A 19,598-nucleotide genomic window follows, 5' to 3' on the forward strand; every position below is an offset into this window, starting at 1 on the left:
ATTGTAGATTGTATATTATATTTTAATAACTATTATATTAAGCTAAATTAGAATTAAGCTCTCACCCAGCTACGCATAGAATACTATCAACTGAATCCTGAGCATATCGGTACAGGGTACCTATTGTATCACCGATCTTAGACGGTATTGTCGTCACTTGCCACATAAAACGTGCTGTTTTCAACAGACATTTAATGACATACGAGGTTGTGGGTGGTGTTTGCGTGGTTGTTGTTGTTGTTGTTGTATTTGTTGATGTTGTTGTTGAGGTCGATGGTGTGGGCGAACTCTTAGACTTTTTCTTTGGATCCGAATATGTTTCGAATGTTACTCCTAATTTTGTTGGCACCTTTGAGCTTAGAGTTTCTTTCATTTTTTGGTATTGTTTACTTTACTTTGGTCATCTTGGCTCCTGGGAAGGAGTGGGGAATATGGTATGGAACCAATAGATATAGAATCTCTACAAGAAACAGATCCAAAACTGCTTCAAGAACTCTCAAGACTCTAGACTAGTAAGGAACGCTTTGAGGTGAGACCTTAGCTCATATTCCCTACAATACTTCCCTCAAGGGATAGTTAGGATAGTAAGGATAGTAAGGCTATTAAGGATAGTAAGGATATAGCTCCCATAGCATGATAATCCCCATCAATAAACCCCCAAACTTGAGCAAATATTCATGCACGCGCCACTGGCACGTTTCAAAAATATGCGCAGAGCCCATCGAACTGAAGTTCAGGTCTCATGTTTACCTTCAAGACACGCGGAGGTGAACCCATTTCTCGAAAACACGTTCCCAACTGTCGGAAAACAGTATGTTGGGTGGCATGGACCCACCCTCCTATAAATACGGAGGACTCTGCCAAGTAAAGTATCAGTTTTCGAAGACAATTCAAGAATTATAATAGTGCAGCACTAACTAGGTGTCTTACGACATGAAGTTCATCGTAGTTGGTAAGGATCTGAGATATATATAAGATATATCAGAGTTTCAAGATCGTATACCCATAATCCTGCTCTCTTTCAGGCATCCTTCTTGTGAGCTTGGTGGGTTGCACCCAAGCCATTGAATGTGGGTGTCCTGACCCCGAACCGGAGCCAGAGACCACCACAACCACAACTCCGGCTCCACCGCCCTGCGACACTGAGCCTCCTCCACCGCCGTGTGGCTGTGGGGAGCACACCTCCAGCCCCCCTGAGACTACTCCCCCGACAGAGCCACCAACTGAGGAGACTCCACCTCCTTGTGGTGGAGGCGAGACCTCAACTGTCCCAACAGTGCCTACTCAGCCGACTAGACCTACTCGTCCGACTCAGCCTACGATACCGACCCAACCGACTCAGCCCACCCGTCCAACGCAACCTACTCGTCCAACTGTGCCTACTCCTCCTACTCTGCCGACTAGACCGACTCAACCTACTCAACCTACTGTGCCGACTCAACCTACCCGACCAACACAACCAACACAACCAACGCAACCAACTCGCCCAACTCAGCCCACCCAGCCTACTGTACCGACCCAACCGACACAACCTACTCGTCCAACAGTACCCACTCCTCCAACTGAACCTACTCGCCCTACTCAGCCTACCCAGCCTACTCGTCCAACAGAACCACCAACTGAGGACACTCCACCTCCTTGTGGTGGAGGCGAGTCCTCAACTGTCCCAACTGAGCCCACTCAGCCGACTAGACCGACTCAACCTACTGTGCCGACTCAACCTACCCGACCAACTCAACCAACGCAACCAACTCGCCCAACTCAGCCCACCCAGCCTACTGTACCAACTCAACCAACGCAACCTACTCGTCCAACTCAGCCAACTCTACCTACACTCCCGACGCAGCCAACCCGACCGACCCAACCAACCCAACCAACTCGTTCCACAGTACCTACCGTCCCCACTGAACCTACAACTGAGGCTACACCACCGCCTTGTGGTTGTGGCGAACACTCAACTGTCCCAACTCGGCCCACATTACCAACGGAGTCTACTCGCCCCACGGTACCCACAGTACCTACTCGTCCTACTGAGCCTACTATACCGACACAACCGACACAACCGACTCAACCTACTCGCCCAACAGTCCCTACTTCTCCAACTGAGCCAACTCGTCCTACAGTGCCCACTCGGCCCACAGTGCCCACAGTACCTACTCGTCCAACTGAACCTACACGTCCGACTGAGCCAACTAGGCCGACGGTTCCTACTCGTCCCACTGAGCCTACTCGTCCGACTGAGCCTACACGCCCCACAATACCAACCCGCCCCACCGAGCCGACTCGCCCTACGGAGCCGACTAGGCCAACGGTTCCTACTCGTCCCACTGAGCCTACTCGGCCCACAGTTCCCACTCGTCCGACTGAACCTACACGCCCCACCGTGCCTACCCGCCCTACGGAGCCTACTCGTCCAACATTACCAACGGTACCTACTCGTCCCACAGAGCCCACTCGTCCTACGGAACCTACGCGGCCCACAGTACCAACCCGCCCCACCGAGCCAACTCGCCCAACGGAGCCTACCAGACCAACTGAGCCTACTCGGCCCACAGTTCCCACTCGCCCAACTGAGCCTACTCGTTCAACGTTACCAACGGTACCTACTCGTCCTACGGAACCTACTCGTCCAACAGTGCCCACTCGTCCTACGCAGCCTACTCGACCTACGGAACCTACTAGACCCACCCAGCCAACTCGCCCTACAGTACCAACTCGTCCGACTGAGCCTACCCGTCCTACGGAGCCTACTAGACCAACTGAACCTACCAGACCAACACAGCCGACTCGCCCCACTGAGCCCACCCGCCCCACTCGCCCTACGCGGCCAACTCGACCCACTCGACCCACACGTCCCCACCAACATCCCTGCAAATGCGGTCCAGGTGGAGTCCCCTGTGGGGGATGTCCAGACAGGGATGATCTTTGCCAGGAGTTGCTGAAGAAACTAAAGGCCCTCGAGAGCAGGGTGCGCCAGTGCGTGTGTGGCTAAAGGTTATAGACCCACAGAAGTATAGAAGAGTGAGCACTTCTAGCCAAGTTTCAAACCACTTCCTCGAAAGATATACCAGTTTCTCTTCCAAGAACTAAGATTTTGTTAAAAAACGACCTTAGGATAAGAATATGTTTTCTATTTTTATGATTTGTTGAAAAACTTGTTATATTTCTCTTGATATTTAATATTTTAATAAAAGCCTCTTACTAATCAAGTCTCTAGTCTTGAGTGGAATCAGATCACGTGCCACGCCAAGTAGACTCTCGAAGCTTATCGGGAGGCAGAATCACCGAGTCATGTTCGCTTGGGGGAATGGCCCAAAAAAAAAAAGTGCGTACCAACCGAGGAAGCGGCTCTTTAGGCATTTAAACAAATAAACTTAATTCTGATTATAATTGCGCCACCCTCTACTCCACTCCCCCCACCACCACATAACCACTCCCCATTGTAGGGCAGCGAAGCGTGCTGATAAAGCTCCCAAAGCCTAAACACATATGCATATGACTCTATAATTCATTCGTGGATGGGGGATAGTGGGTTCAGGTGTATATCGGAGACTATTGTGCGCATTTGTTTTTCATTATTTTCCAGAGAGGCGGGGAGGGGAGGAGGTGTAGGCGGCCAGACGGAACTTCCCAGTTCAGTGGTTCTGCTGGAATACCCGCAGCTCGGGCCATAGCCAAGGGCTCTTCGCCAAATAATGTCAAGGACCTTAGTCTCATCGATCTAGAGGTACCTGGGGGGGTTAGGCACTTAACTGGCTGGTGGGGTTAGGGGTTAGAGGTGTCTCTAATGGCCTGAAAAGATTGGTAACTCAAGGCGAGGCTAGGAAAGCAACCCTACTCCTAGTAGTACTCTCCATTTCTTATGAAATTTGTGCCCTTAACCCAACTGGTTGGAGGAGCTCTTATCCCATTAATGGCCAAGAGTCGTGTGACTCCACCGATCGAATCGAATGAAAACACAACACACTCACCCACACTCGGACACCATAAATTAATAAAAAACACACACACACTCGGGGCCAGCGATAAGAACTGGTCTTCCTGCAATTTCACAAGAACTTTGAAGAAACCTCAATAGAGCTGGAAGAGCTTCTTTAAGAATCGTATTTTGTAAATAAACACCTCGCTTCCATGTCGCAGAATAGGCCGCAAATATATTGGCACGTTTGGCGTTTATTTCGCATTCGGAGCTGGCACTGCGTCGCCACCAGTCGGGTTAAGACTTTCAACTAAAATATCGACATCCGAATCGATATCCAAATGGTTATGGAAATGAAAACGAAGAGCCAAAATAGGTGCATAAAAATGGTGATAAACAAAATTGAAATTTTTACGTTTCCGTATTGGAGATGGAACTGGCCGGAGGTGGGAGAGGCCTCTGACTTTAATATGACCTTGCAAATATATTTCAAGGGGCTGGGCAGAGAATCAATTAGCCAAAAAGGAGTCACCAGGGACCTAGACCTTACCTAATGATATATTTATTATTATTATTGTGCTGGTCGGCATGTCGGGAATGAAACCAAACATATGGCACAACCCCAGGGGGGGGTGGTGTTATATAGAGGCCCTGAACGCATATGTCGATATCCCGGCCTACTTTATCACTTTAGATAAGTGGCCCAACACCATATGCCCAGAGGTATATATAATACGATATGGATCTATCAATTAAAAGGCTAAAGCTCTCAAAGGTCTATATATTTTATCAAAAAACCAAAAAAAAACTGTAATATTTTCTGCACAAAAATCTAATTTTAAATCAAGACCACCCCATGACACACATATGGTAATATTGGAAGACTCTCCCAAGACTGTTTATGATGAAATCCCCGCCAAATGGATAAACAGAACCACTAACTGGAGGAGGGAGTAGGTATTGCCCAATGACCAGAAACAAAGGCAAGCCCGACCCGACAATAGACAATGAAAGACCTCCCCACACCACCAACTCTCCTTCATAACTGCCATATCAACTGAGGTCTATACATATACATATATACCTAAAGAGTACATACATACATATGTGGGTGGAATGGGGCAGGTTATTGTTTTGTTGGCGATGTTGAAAGTAAAGTTCCAAGGTGTTGAAATAGCAGTGCTACGATAATGCACTAGGCCATTACAAGTGATAAGATAGCTCTTCCTATAGAGAGAGAGTAGCTATAGAATTGGCAACAATATAACTAAATATTTATTTTACATTACATTAATATTTTACATTTTTCAAACAACGCCGACGGTGTTCAGGAGTTCAAAAGTCTTGCCGTAGCCGACAGTCAGTGAGAGCAGCAATCAACACAATGACATCCACCGAGCTTAAAATTGGACTTAACAGCAGTGCTCGTCCCTCCAGCCGAGTGCTGAAGCCTCCAGGCGGCGGCCACACCAACATCTTCTCGGAGCCCGAAGTGGCCGTGAACGCCCCACGTCCCAAGTACAACCAACAAAACTCCTCGAATCTCAACGCCTGCATGGGCTCCACCGATGCGAACCATGCTGTCGAGAAGCTGCGCGAGGAGGTGGTTGCCCACAAGGAGGAGGCCAAGTCGGCACCCGCCAGCCAGGCAAAGGAGCCGGCGAACAAGCCAGCGGCCACGAACGGAGAGTCACGTGGTCGCGTGCCACCAGGTGGATTCTCATCGGGCGGCTTTTGGTAAAAGGAGGGAGGCCGTTTCAAGAGGAGCAGCTGCCAAGCATTTAATGACTCACCACGACACCAACACATCCTCAGCATCCTCCAACATATGCATACATAAAACTATAAATATAATTCGCTTATAACATACGTATACACAAATACCCAGAGGCGCATTAACTATACTCGTACGCAGATCCCCTAAGAACATCTCGATTATATTTTAAAAATCTGTCAGCAAGTTTTGTTCATATATATCTGTATCTGTCTTATCATCCTTGTTCTCGCCTAAGCCAAAACTTTAACTCGTCTAACGCAATTGTTAAATATTGAATTAACCATGACTCCGCCCCCAAAATTTAACTAAAAAAAAAAGGAATTTTCTATTGACTGCTAAAAATCTACCACCTAGTTTACCATATGTACTTACCGTGTCCACATCGGGATTCAAATAGTCTGTAAATCAGTTCAAAAAATGAAATCCTTTTATAACTATCTACGTATTCCAAAATAAAAAAAAAAAAAAAAATAAAAAAAAAAAAATTATTATTATAATAGTGGGGATGATGTAATGGTCTGGAGGCGGAGTAGAGTGCCTCATTGATATACGATAGCCTGGGGGATGGAGACCACTCTGGGTTAGATTACCACCCAGGAGGGAGTAGGGGGTGGTAAGTACCCCATTAGAGTCAGTGTTTTCTCTAAAAATATATCTGTTTAATACACAGACTTGATTCATATTTGTATCTGTATCTATAGTATCTGTATTTATAGTATCTGTATCTGTAACCGGTTAAAACCATTCACTCTCTTTGTGCGAAGGCGTCACTCTAGAGGCCACTCAACCGAACCTCAACCATTACGTCATACGATCGAGTGCATTTATCCAGATGGATTCACCTCATATATGTCACCTAAGCTATAGCTATAGCTACATATAGCAATTAAAGCTATAGCTACATATATCGTCTAAAGGTTCCCTGTATCGCAAGTGCGTATAAATTATCATGTCAAATACGATTCGAGCTTAATTAATGACAATTGCAGGGGGGGTACTACTTGGGAGGAGGGTTGGGGCAGTTCCCAAGTACATCCAAAGTCTGCCCTCACTTGATCGATGTCAACTAGTGACTCAACCTGAAGAGAGACTGCAACCAGGAGAAGAGGGAGTACTAGTAAACCCTAACCCCTAATCGTATTGAAGCTATAGCTCTCTCTTATCAATTGGTATTTTTTAAAATACTAAAAATAATACTAAAAGAGAGTCTCATAATTCTCTAATTAGTGCATTTTTTTGTTTCAGAAATCAGTAATCACCGGAAATCGACATGGGAGCTTTTTTGGAATACACCTCCCGATAAGATTGTTCTTTGTATGGAAGGGGGCTTTCGTAATAGACCTAAAAGTTAACCTCTCAAAGGCTGGGGGGGCACTTGTAACTGTGTTTTTTAGAGCAAAATAGAGGGCGGGGCAAGGGGCCACAAATGACAAAAATTTAAAGTTTTTTTTTTTGAAGGTTAACTGCAAGTGGGGGGGCCGGTAGAGCGGGTATCGAACGCGTTTTTCAAGTCCAAGTCCGAAGAGGGAGCGCGGCGTTACGGGGACCGTTTTTTATGCGTTTGTTTTGCTTTAAAAAACAAAAAAAAAAAAAAAATGTAAAGTTCACCCAATTGCGGATTTTTTTTTTGTTTTCCTTATTTGTTGATCATTGCGCGTACCGTTAACTGAAGCAAACAAGCGATCGTTTTTTTGATGTTTTTTTTTATTTTTATTATTATTTTTGTTTTTTATTTGTGTGTTTTTTTTTTTTTTTTAGCGTGCGTACGGCCCGCCGTCGGCAGCGAAATCAGAAGACTGTGTGTCTGACGCCACCGCGCACCTTTGCTTTCAGCGCAGTGCGCTTTGATGGTGTGTGCGAGGAAGCGAGAGCGCATATATACCCCATTAGAAGAGAGAGAACGGGGAGAATGGGCTCCAAAACTGTGATTGAAAGAGACTGACAGAGAGTGAGAGAGGTAGAGAGGGAGTATCAGACAATCAGCTGGTTGCTACGCTCCCACGCTCGCTCTTTCAGGTTCTTTCCAACCTCTGGTGCCTCTGGCTCTCTCTTGGGCGCTGCACTTTGAATGAAATTGGTAACGGCAGTTTGCATTTAAGCTTTCATATTGCATTGCGCAAATACGAAGGCGAAGCTCTCATAAATTTTGTTATGCAAACACGCGTTGTCGTCCCGTTGGGTTCTTGCCGCTGTCGCTGTCGGCCGGGCCTCTGCCTCTGCCTCTGTCGCAGGCGAATGACGCAGACGAATGTCCCAATGCTGTCGATTATGACTGCAGAACAAATTCAAATAAAAAGTACAGTGGAAGCTACTCATATTGGAAGCTAATCTTAAATTTTTGTAATTTTTTTCAAGAAAAAACGTGTTTGCAGGGTATACATGGCGTATACTTAATATTAATATTACTCATACGCCATGTTGTTCATAAGAAATGGTATTCTAGTTGATTTTTAATACGATTTTTTGCTTATTTGTTTAATAAGGAAAAAAAAAGGGAATTGAATTTAATATTTCTAAGGAAACATATGTATTTCTTATTTTTTATAAGTAATTTTTATGGAATGGAATGTTGCGATAACCAAATTTGAAAAACTCTTTCCTTATAACTACATTCATATGTATATATTTATATTCAAGCCGTAAAACTGATAACATTTACTTGAATAATATCCAAAAATTATTCTTTTTTAACAACATGGCGTATGACTAATTTTTCTTAGAAGGTTTTGATAATAAAAGTTGAAAAGTTTTTCCAAATAAAAATACATAGTTTATATTTAATGACATTTACATTAAAGATTTAAATTCTTAAATACTTCTCTACTTATATAATTTCTTGAAAAAAAATATAAAAATAGACAATAAAAACTTTTTATTAAAAAGTATCTAAAAACCGGCTCTTAAAAACTATTAAAATCTTAAAAACAATAATACCCTTTTCCCACTTGGCGAATCCCCACTGTAGTTTGTTAAAACAAGAAGTACGCCAATTTGCGACAATGAAACAGCTGCGCGCCAGAAAAGAAGAATAGAAATCAAGAAGAAGACTCGGTCAGAGTGAGAAGAAGACACACACACAAACACATAATAAGCAAGAGAGGGTGGGTGGAGGAGGTGAGGCGCCAAAGGGGGAGGCACAAGCGTTTCGTCAAATTGCCAGCCAGCCTGCCTGCCTGCCTTTGCCTTTGCCATTGCCTCTCTGCCAAGTTCAAAATTATTTAAAACAATTAATATTCATTTTGTTCCGTGTTGTTTTCAACTGCACACGTTGTTGTTGTTATTATAGTTGTTGTTGCTTTCAATTAGCCTTGGTCGAGAACTGATGATGATTATGCTGTCCCTTTTGCACACTAGACTTTTGTCTTTTTCTAGCTAACTGTAGATGGAAGGTGTCAAAAATTGCAGCCATAAATTAATAAAAACAATCAGAAGCAAAGAAAAATGGCCTGAAATTTATTCAATTAATTGTATAGTGTTGAGATGACAAGTCTCCACAGCTTTTAAACAAGACTAAACAAGTCTAAACAAGTCTCGACAAGTCTGGACATGTTTTAACAAGAGAGAATGTGTATTTTATGAGAAACTATCACTTATTAGAACTTAATTAGTTTGAATTTCCTTTCCTGCTGATGACCTGGTCTTCTGGGAAATGAATTCCAATTTAATTATATTGTTTTCTGCACAATGGCCAGCTAAGAGCTGCATTTGTTGTTATTGATTTTGCATCTGGATGTGGCACAATAGAGGAACGTTCATGACAAACGCCATTAATCTATCAGAGCCACGCTCCACTTGGTCGGGAGACAAGTTGTGGGAGCGGTGGTGCTGCCCCCCCCTCTCGGGTCGTCCTCTAAATGTGTGTCACAATTAACAATACAAAATTACGCATTAATCAAGCGCAAAGACAAAAGCCCGACTGTTATACGGATGTACAGTATAAGTACACTGAGAGAAAATAATCAAGAAACTAAGAAATATTTTAATATTTAAAAAAGAACATGATCTCTAAGTCTATCTCCAGGAAATCTACATTTTAATTAACTTTATTTCATTTTTTTTCCTATCTTGTCAATGGCGGATATGGATGGATTGATGGCTGGCTGAGAAAGACAAAAAAAATGGCCAAAAGCCCCCGATATGAATCAGCCTCTTGCCAAAATGTGAGCTCAGAGTCTGTCTCCTTTCCTTTGGCACAAGACACAAGACAAAAGCCCCGGCCATAAATCGCAAAGTACCGTTTCCCCTCTTTTGGCATTGCCGCATTCAACTAGCATACAAATAAGCTCTCTCTCTTAGAGAGTCATGACTATAAGATACCCTGTACTCTTAAGACAAGTTAGGACAAGATTTTTTGTTCTTAAGAACTTGAACTTTATTTTTAGAGGCAAGTAGTAGACCAGAAACCAGGTATAACCAGAATTGGTAAGAAACCAAGTGACAAGTTTCTGGCTGGGAATGGGAATGAGAACTGGTTGGTTGTTAGGAGGAGAAGAACAAGACTCCAAAGAGAGGCTTAAGCTCACACTCTCTCGCAACCAGCTGACGACAGCAGCTGTCCAGTCTTGGCAGTGTTGGTGAGTGACTCATTTGGGCGCCACACTCCACTCCACCCTCTCTCTCTCTTGAATGGGTGACGACAACTGACATTAATGTTTCAGAAAAAAAAAAGAAAAACAAAATATAAATAATAATAATAATAATGGAAAGTATTTAAAAGAGAGAAGCTCAGACAGGTAGATGGATGGCTGATGAGGGGGCCCATCACATCATGCGGCTAAATGGATTAAAAAGCGGCCAAGAGAGCCATGCCACTGAGGCCAGGTAAATGAGCCACAGCCGGAACTTGGTCTGAAGTCAAGGTAAGTTTTATTTTTTTTACGAGCTTTGTTACTCATTTTTTTGCCGTATTTTGCATGCGGGTGAAATTGAAAATACAAATACACACAGTGGCACAGTAGAAGAAAACTCATAAAAAACAACCAGCTACCAACTACGTGTGTTTCTGGCCAACTCTGTGTGAGGTAGCAATTACTTCGGGCCACCAACAACAGTGGTAATAGTTCATAAAAATATATAACAAAAGATGAATGATGCTCTTGTTTTAATGAAGTTTGAATGAGTCGGTTTTTCTTTTTGGAGGGAACTTATCGGTTGTTATCGATTATGGTATAACTTTCTAAATAGATCAGTCATTAGGTAAGGGGGTATTTAGGGAAATAAATTAAAGACGTTTCTTATTAAATATTTTAAAATTTTCTACTTTTTATGGGTATTCATGAATCAGTCATTACTTTCTAAATAAATCAGTTATTGTTAAGGTATAGGTTTATTTCTTCTCTTACATTTTAAAGGTTTTTACTTCTAAAGATTTTTGAAGTGAGTAAGTGTTAGTGCTGTGTATTGAGCAAGTTTTTTCAAGGTAATTTATCGATAAGTATCGGTTAAAACTTTCTTTACTGATCAGTCATTAGGTTAAGATGTATTTGATGAATGAAATTAGTATTGTTTCTACTCTAGAAATATTATATATTCAATTAACTCTTCTTAAAGTTTTGGAAGCCAATTTTTGAATGTAACTTTATCGATTATTATCGATAAATATGATCTAAATACATTAAGGGCACTAAAAGAGACCATAGATACTAAAGACATCAGTCTTAGGAAGTTATATTATATCCCAGGAGCTCCTCCAAAACAATAAAAATATAACAAGTTCGGGAGACTCTTCTTAAGGGTTTTAAAGTCAACTAGCACCCTTTAATTTATCGATTATTATCGATTAAAATATTCTAAATAGATTAAAAATAATATTAAAGGGCTTCTCAGTAGTAAGCTTAGTAATATTACTCCTCAGCACCCACTCTGTCTGTGACACCAAAAATATATCAAGCTCAGGTGACTTCCCCCGAAATCTTCAAAAGTCAAGAAGTCAGTGTCAGTATTCTGGGAAATGTAGATTTACGCTGACCTCTGCCGCTTTGGCACTGCTCCAAGTCTAGGTCTAGACTGTAGAGTCGTGTTCCAAATTTCCAACATTTGCCATACGTCGGACTAATGGACAAATAATTACGACCCGCAAACAGCATCTGGGCATCTAACGTTATCCGCTGCTGGGGCTACCGTTGCACAATTGCCGGTTGGGTTAATCCCAAAAAAAAAACCCGGGGTTGGGGTTCAGGTCGGAGTCGGTGTCGGAGTCGGTGTCGGAGTCGGGGGTCGAACAAGAAGAGCCCAGTTTAGTTTTATGGCAATTGTTTCTGTGTATTTTTTTGTTCAAACGAATAATTGCACTTACTGGCAGCTGCTTGGATATTTTATTGTACTTTCAAGATTTGTGTTCCGTTTTTTTTGGTAGTTTACCTAACTGTTTTTTTTTTTGGGGTCTTGGCAGAGGGGAAGATGTCATTTCTAACTAGAACATGGCTTAGATGACTAATTGCAGTTAGAAAAGTAGATTTTTTTAAGAAGACTAATGCTTTGTTTAAGATTTTAGGATCAGAACCCACCTAGTATACCTTGTTCTATAAAAAGCCCTCGAGTCTAAGCCTAATGGCATTTGGAACACTTGTTGGTTCTGATTCTTAGGGACCCTGGCCAGCTAATTACTTCGTTCTCCATGGCTGGCTTTGAACTCGAGGTGAGTGCCTTGATACGCCTGCTGGCTGCACTAATTCTCCAGCCTGATCCGGAGGCGCTTTGTCTTTGTCTCCCCAACAGCTGACAGTCAGTCAGTCAGTCCGGTCCAGTGCGTGGAGTGTCAATGAACGCGGCATCTAAGCATTGTTCCTCAGCACCTGTTCTTATTTGAACAAGAGAGCTTAAGCTTAAGCCCAAGGTGCTGTGACAGCTGTGGGTTAAAGTCCAGATGATTAGCAGTCCGCCCTAATGGCAGTTCTGGCCAGAATCTTGGCCATCTTAACCAGAAGATCTCTGGCAAAAATTGATTGCTCGTAAATCGTAAATCAGCAGCAAGAAAAATGGCCGAGCCATAAAAGTTCCAACAAATAAAATTGGGACAGGAAATTAAAACGTTAGCCCAGCCATCAGACCAGCAGACCAGCTGGAGCAGAAACGGTAAGCTGGCTAGCCTCTTGGCCGTATGATAAGGCCCAAATGGCCGGCCAAACATGTGGAGCGAAAAACCCAACGAGCCAGAGTCGAGCAGCTGGCCGACAAAAGGGCAGGAGAGGAAAGTTGTGGCCACAGAGATTAATAAGCGGGCCCGGATCTCAAGAGAAAGAAACCTCACGAAAAAAAAAAAGTGCAAGTAACATGTGTGTGTTGGCCAACAAAGCATTTGGCCAAGTGAAACTCTGCAAGTGGAGATGTATTTTGTACATAAAAGGTATATGCTTCAGGGCCATTTAGTGAATATTAAATAGAGGGGTGTTAGTTCCAACAATAAGTTAGGAACCCTATAATATTAGCATAGATTCTAGAATATTGGACCAATTGCAGTGAAACTTGGGAAATATGTGTATTTCGTCTTTAAAAAGCATATACTATAGTTTCATCAAGCTCCCACTTATTTTAAGGGAAATACTTCAACCCAATACTTAAGAACCCTATAATATTGACATAGATTCTAGAATGTTGGACCAATTACAGTGAACTTCAGTAAATACATGTATTTCATCTCTAAAAGGAATATACTATAGTGCCATCATACTCGTACTTATTTTAAGGGAAATACTTCCAAATAAAAATTAAGAACCCTATGACATAAGCATAGATTCTGTAATTTTTAACCATTCAAAGTGAAACTCTAGAAATATATGTATTTCATCCATAAAAATCCTAAGCTTCACTACCACCAACCTCAAATTTAATTTAAAGAAAATATTTGAAAGTATATGTTAAGAACTATACCCAATATATATATATATAAGAAACCCAATTAGCATATACTATGTAATGGTTTGCGGCTTTGCCAATTTGTAAGGCCTCTTTGTGCCAAGTACAGTTGGCCATTTAGAGGCTTTGGGGTTTGGGCCGAACACAATATTACTCATTTATGAAGTCAGCTTTATTTTCCATTTGTTTACATAGGTGTTTCTTTCCATTCAAATGTAGACTTCTTGAAGAAAACCAAAGCAAACCAAAGACAATCAAAGCTGGTGAGTATTATTATGTAAATTTTGTGGACGAGGCCTCTGATGTGTGGCTACCAGTGTGCCATTGACACTCTCTGGGGGTCTCTGGGGCCTGACAGGTTTATCATCATCGTTTTCATAATGCGCTCCCCCCCTCCCCAACTCCGACCCAACTCTAACAAATGAGTTTTGTTATATGATTCTTAGGGTCTGTGTCTACAAGACATACTGTTAGGCATTGTCTGGTTAGCTTTGGAGGAGTATGTGAGTTGCATTAACAAAGCTGGACCCCAAAATAAACCAAAGAACCTTTACGATTATATAGTATTCGTGTTCATGTGAGTCAATATTTGGTTTCTCAACTAATTATCAGTTCAGCGCACTCGGTAGTGTCAACGCTTTGCGGTTGTGTGTCTCTCGGAGTCTCACCTCGGTAATTCGAGAGTTCATTTAACTTTGCTTTTCAAATAAGGCCAGATAACCGCTTAGTTCAGTCAACAAGGAAGCATCATCGACGGAATCAGCATCAGCTGTTTCTAAAATAAAAGTTACCATTCCCCAAGTCAAGAGTTTGGGTCACCACCACCTCATTTTCTGGTGACCTTCAAGCCTACTACTGCCGCCTTTGTTTCTGTTTCTTTTTTTCTATTTTTGTTGCTGTTTGTTTCGGGCCATGTTTTAATTGCCGCTTGAACCTTGAATTTGCACACAAAGTGCTTTTGGTGGTCACCTCCACAAACTCCACAAAACACAACACTAGCTTGAAAGCTTGAGAAATGCTCGCAATTAAAGCCATAAAAATGAGTAAATGCTCTGTTTTTGGATTTCAGATTTCGGTTCCTTTGTTCGACCCCTGCCTGACACGGAGGTGCCTTAAGTATTTCCCTAATTCCGACAAATTATTACTTTGTGCAATTCTGCCTCCGACTCGACCTTAGAAAGTGGGTAACGAGCTTGCTGTTAATGCTGGGATATTAATGGTAATTATTATTAGCCATGGTACTAAGGTGCCTGGAAGCAGTCTATAAGTATTTATGATTTTGTTTCATTGTTATAATATTTTATATCTTTTCTAAAGGCTTTTATTCTACCAAAACTGATTATCCATTTCTTCAACCTTATAGGATTTGAAGAACTTTATCATAAAAGACCTAAATATCAAAAATGGCATTTCATTCAAAGCCATTATTTGAAGTTTTGTGATAGGACCCTAACCAATACCCTAAGGTATTAGTTTAAACTTTTGAATACTTGACCAATAGAAATGAAACTCTGGAAATATATCCCATTCGTTCCCAAAAAAACATATATTTTAGTTTCACAAAAATGTCATTTAATTTAAAGCCAGATATATATCTTAATTTGAAGATATATGTTAGAGAACCCTATGATATTAGCATAGATTATGCAATATTTGACCAATTAAAGTGAAACTTTGGAACATTACGGATTTCATTCCCCAAAAAGTAAATACTTTATTTCTACAAAAATCATATTTAGTATAAACGTCAATATTTCAAAATATAAGTTAAGAACCCCATGATATTAACATAGATTTAACATTTAACCCATTGAAGTGAAAATCTGTAAAAATATGTTTTTCGTCTTGTAAAAGTCATATATTTAAGTACCACAAAGTTAACTTATAAATTAAGGCCTGTATTTTAAAATAAACTTTAAGATCTCTATAATAAAACCCATATACCATCTATAATGATATTAAAATGGTAATTTACCTTTAAAAATGACTTATTTTTATTTTATAACTAAACTAAATTATAATTCATTTTTAGATTCTTAGCTATAGCTAAAAATGGTGATCAAATTCTGCAGACACTTCTACCCACCTACCTCTACCTCTATATAGTATAAGTTTTAATTTATTATTATTTTTTTTTTTGGAAGAACCGGTTTCAGAAGTATGCTAATCCAGTCTTTTATGAAATTTCATTAAATTGGCCAATTAATAACTAAAGAAATGATGATTGACACTGGATGGGGGGATGACCCTGAAAGACTGGCATTAAGACCGGATTGTGGGGACTCCCCCTGCCACCACCCTCTATCTATCAGAACCACAAATCATCTCCAAAGTCTATTGTTTCATTTGAAAACCTTAATTTATATTCAGATTTCAACACTTACGCAACCAATCCGCCCAAGAAGGCAACTGGACCGCCGCCGATGAGGCGTATCTTTCGGTGACAGGAATCGAACAGTGAGGTTCGAGTGGGGGCCTGGGATGTGGGTGACATTATGTGGTGGTGGTGGTTACCACTACTACAGTGGTTGTTGTTTATATTACTGGAACGATGTTGTTGTTGTTGTTGTTGAGTTGTTTTGCAATTGTAATTACTGATGTAGTTGTTGTTGTTACTGTTACTGTTTCTATAATGAGCCGCGTTGTTATGATTGTTAATGCAACTATTAGACAAGCTGTTGCTGCTGCCACTAGTGTTGCTGCTACTGTTGCTGTTGATGCTGCGGCAACTATCGTCGTCGTCTGTGGATGTTGCCACTGTTTTTTTTGTCTTTTTGTTGTTGCGCCTCAAAGCTGCGGCAAGATTGTAGCTACAAGTCTCTTTCTTTTTTTTATTGGCAACTATGTCTGTTGTCAGGAATAACAAACACTTGTCGCTCGAATGTTGCTGTTGCTTCTGCTTCTGCTTGTTGCAATATCCTGTTGTCTCATGTGTCGTCTCCTCCTTGTAACGAAATCTCTGCAGTAGGGATTTTCGTTGATTTTTGGTATTGCCACTTTTTGGGGCAGTTGCCGTAGCAGTAGCAGTTCCAAAGCCAAGTTGCACGATGTGCTGGGTGGGCGCTCTCAACATCATTCACTGTCACTTTTTTTCACTCTTTTCACTTTTTAGTCACTGCTACTAGCTCTTATTTTGGCTATAATCTTTATAATCTTATTCAGTTTGATCGTTTCTTCCATCTTTCACTCTTTCTCAAGTCGAACTTTCTTCTGCTAAGCAGAAAAATAAGAAACAAAAAAATTAACAATAAAATATCAACAAATAGGGGTATTTAAGCTTTAAGGCGAACTTTCAACTTTGTTGGCCATTTTCGCTTTTGGCCAAGTTTCTGTGGTGGTGCTGGTGATTTACTGTGAAAATTTTCCATCAAGAATTGAAACACGCGACTTGGTCTAATCCCTATGATTGGTAACAGATTGTAGAGTCTAAGAATAGCTAGAAGTTGGAGGTCTTTAAGTTGACGAAAGGCCTAATTCGAAGCTAATCCCCACCAGATTTTGTAATAAATTCTCTTCAAACAGGCCCCCAAAAATAATCCAATCCCACTCATCACACTTCTTTAGCTTGAGGTTTATATATAATTCTATATATCTATGTATGTGCTGTAGTATTTCTCTATATCGCTTGAGTTTCTAGATTCCAAAAATAAAATAATACATATTTTTTGCAATGTTGGAAGCTAAACACCCCTTACATATATGTTAAAAATGAATTATAATTCAATGCTGAACTGCTAATTTCTTGAGCTCTGACTTCATAATTAATGCAAATACCCAAGGGAACAACAAGCCTTGAGGCTTAAAAGTACAAATAAATAAATAAATAAAGAAAGAAGAGGTCTTTTTTTAAGGCACAAGTTGAGCCAAAAACCTTAAAAGAAAAAGAAAGTAAGAGGCGGCATCATCCAGCCAAGCTTACGCAATCTTTTGGGAGCTGGTCTGGTTTGGAGCTGGTAGTCTTGGAGGCCCAACAGAAACTGGAAAGGAGTCCCCCTCACCCGATAACCTTCACCCAAATACTGGCAAGTAATGGATGGGCTTAGGGGTCTTATCGGGAAAGGTCATTGCCAGCCAGAAACCTTCAGAATTCCGAATCCTAATCACTTTTGGAATTCCAAGCCAACATATCCGCCGGACACCCAAAATTATAAACCAAGCGATAGACTTATCTCCCTCCAGAATATATATTATATATGACACATGCTTCTTAGCATCTCGAAGCTTATTATGAGTATGCTGTAGAATTTCCCCGGCACATGACATAAGAGACTCAGACTTATCGTGGAACGACGTGACCGATGAGCCAAAAGCCCAGTGATTCAGTGCCAGATGACGACCAAGACCAAGGCAGTCAGAGATATCCACCAATATCTCAAGAAAAAAATGAAAAGAAAAAGGTGTGAAAAATGGAGTGGCCTTCCAATATTTTTCGACACCCAAGGGAGTAACAGACTTTCACATCTCGGGTTAGTACCCCCCCTTTAAAAATGTACCATAATCGAAAGTATAAGTCACTTCTTAACTTTCTACGATTTGCGAATTACAGGGCATAGTATTCTCAGATCAGCTTAGTCATGATCGTTAGAATTAAGTCAACCTGGCAACCATGAAAGCTTTCCAAGATTTGGGAGAGATTTTTTTTTTTTTGGGGAGGTGCTGGGGGTTACCTCCTCTAACCAGCAAAGTGGGAGGGGGTCTCAACACGCTTCGAGAATTTTAAAATGAAAGTTCGTGCCTGTTCACGGTTGACAAAGCATGCGGAAATCTTCAAGCTACAAGCTACAAGCTTCAAGCCGAGAAGAGACGATAAGACGATGGAATAAAACAAAAATAATTATATTATTTTAATGTGTTTTCTTCTGTGCTGGATTTTCCCTCTCTACCCTCCCCCTCCATCCATTTTCCGTGTTTATCCGAAGCAGCTGTCGTTTTCTAACTTGGCATTACTGTGAATTTTCAATTAAAGCCAAGTAGAGTTGCTAGTCTTGGCCATTCTCCTCCATTCCTTTTTCAATTCTTCTACAATGATGATGAAAGCTTTCTCTGCTGCCTAGTCTTGAAAGGGTTTCCAGCCAACCGAGAAGTGTCATGGAGTGGCAAGGTTATGCGCTGTGCATAAGCAATTAGCCTTGCGGTTTCCACTCTCGGATGATATACCTATAACCGGGTATATCACGATAGAGTCGTCTTTGGGGTCACATATATTACCAATACACGAGTGCCGCTAAGTGGAAATAAATGTGGAAATTGAATAAGTGCAACTATCTCGTTGTAACCCACTCGGGGTTCGTGTTCTGTTTTGGTATACGATAGTTAGTTTTTAATAAGGAACTATTAGAAGGTAGTTTTTTTTAACTATTGCAATTTTAGATCTATCAGGATCATTATAAAACTTTTAAATACTGGGTTCGGTGATATAATTTGGTATACAATATTGAATTTTTAGTTAGTAACTCTAAGCAACTAGTTTTTTTCTGAATCATATCCCCTAAGTCTTCCTATAAGAATATATAGCTCTATCTGCATCATTATAACCCTTTAAAGACTGGGTTCTTTGTTGAATTTTGGTATACGATATTTAGTTTTTATTATGAAACTATTAGCAACTAGTTATTTTAAGTTATCATAACTAGCCTTGTCTAGGTGACTATATAGATCTATCTGGATCATTATAACCCTTTTAAAGACTGTGTCCCGTGCCCTGTTTTGGTATACGATACTAAATTTTGAATAAGGAAACTCTAGCAACTATCTTTTCCTAGATTATTACAACATTCTCTTCCTAAATAGAATTTTACCCCTAACTACCCATTATAACCCTTTTATAAGACCGGGTTCCATGCTCTAATTTGGTAAACAATATATAGTTTTTAGTGAACAACCATTAGCCACCATCTCTGTCTGTATTATCAATTATTCCCCAATCAGATCCGTCGATTGGCCAAGCCCCCTTTCCCATTCAAGGGCTCGGCCCTGGAACAGAATGATAGATCGCTCAGTGCGGTCATGTGGATCATGGATCATGGATCATGGAGTATAGACTATGTG

General features: G+C 41.0%; 2 protein-coding genes across 8 annotated transcripts in view; one reads left to right on the top strand and one right to left on the bottom strand.

Annotated features, from left to right (window-relative positions):
• The window catches only part of Mob2 (MOB kinase activator 2), a 37,509-nt gene that overhangs the window by 2,284 nt on the left and 15,627 nt on the right, over positions 1–19,598 (bottom strand). The window contains exons 1-2 of one of the 7 annotated variants that reach the window (XM_017234462.3): positions 7,357–7,439; positions 66–412 (exon numbers count right to left, since the gene is read on the bottom strand). The exons of 3 other annotated variants lie outside the window; for them this stretch is intronic. In XM_017234462.3, coding sequence (XP_017089951.2) covers positions 66–373 — 308 coding nt within the window. In that variant the 5' untranslated portion in view covers positions 374–412; positions 7,357–7,439. Of the gene's footprint in view, positions 1–65; positions 416–7,356; positions 7,440–15,934; positions 16,764–19,598 lie in introns of those variants that run through there. 3 more of the 7 variants (XM_043209615.2, XM_070279328.1, XM_070279329.1) reach the window with 3 other exon arrangements.
• LOC122320962 (uncharacterized) lies at positions 5,219–6,142 on the top strand. The gene has a single exon (XM_043209616.2). It carries the CDS (start codon positions 5,304–5,306, stop codon positions 5,658–5,660), a length of 357 nt encoding a protein of 118 aa, XP_043065551.1. The 5' UTR covers positions 5,219–5,303; the 3' UTR covers positions 5,661–6,142.

Source organism: Drosophila bipectinata, chromosome 3L (genome assembly GCF_030179905.1).
Source record: "Drosophila bipectinata strain 14024-0381.07 chromosome 3L, DbipHiC1v2, whole genome shotgun sequence".
Lineage (NCBI taxonomy): Eukaryota > Metazoa > Arthropoda > Insecta > Diptera > Drosophilidae > Drosophila > Drosophila bipectinata.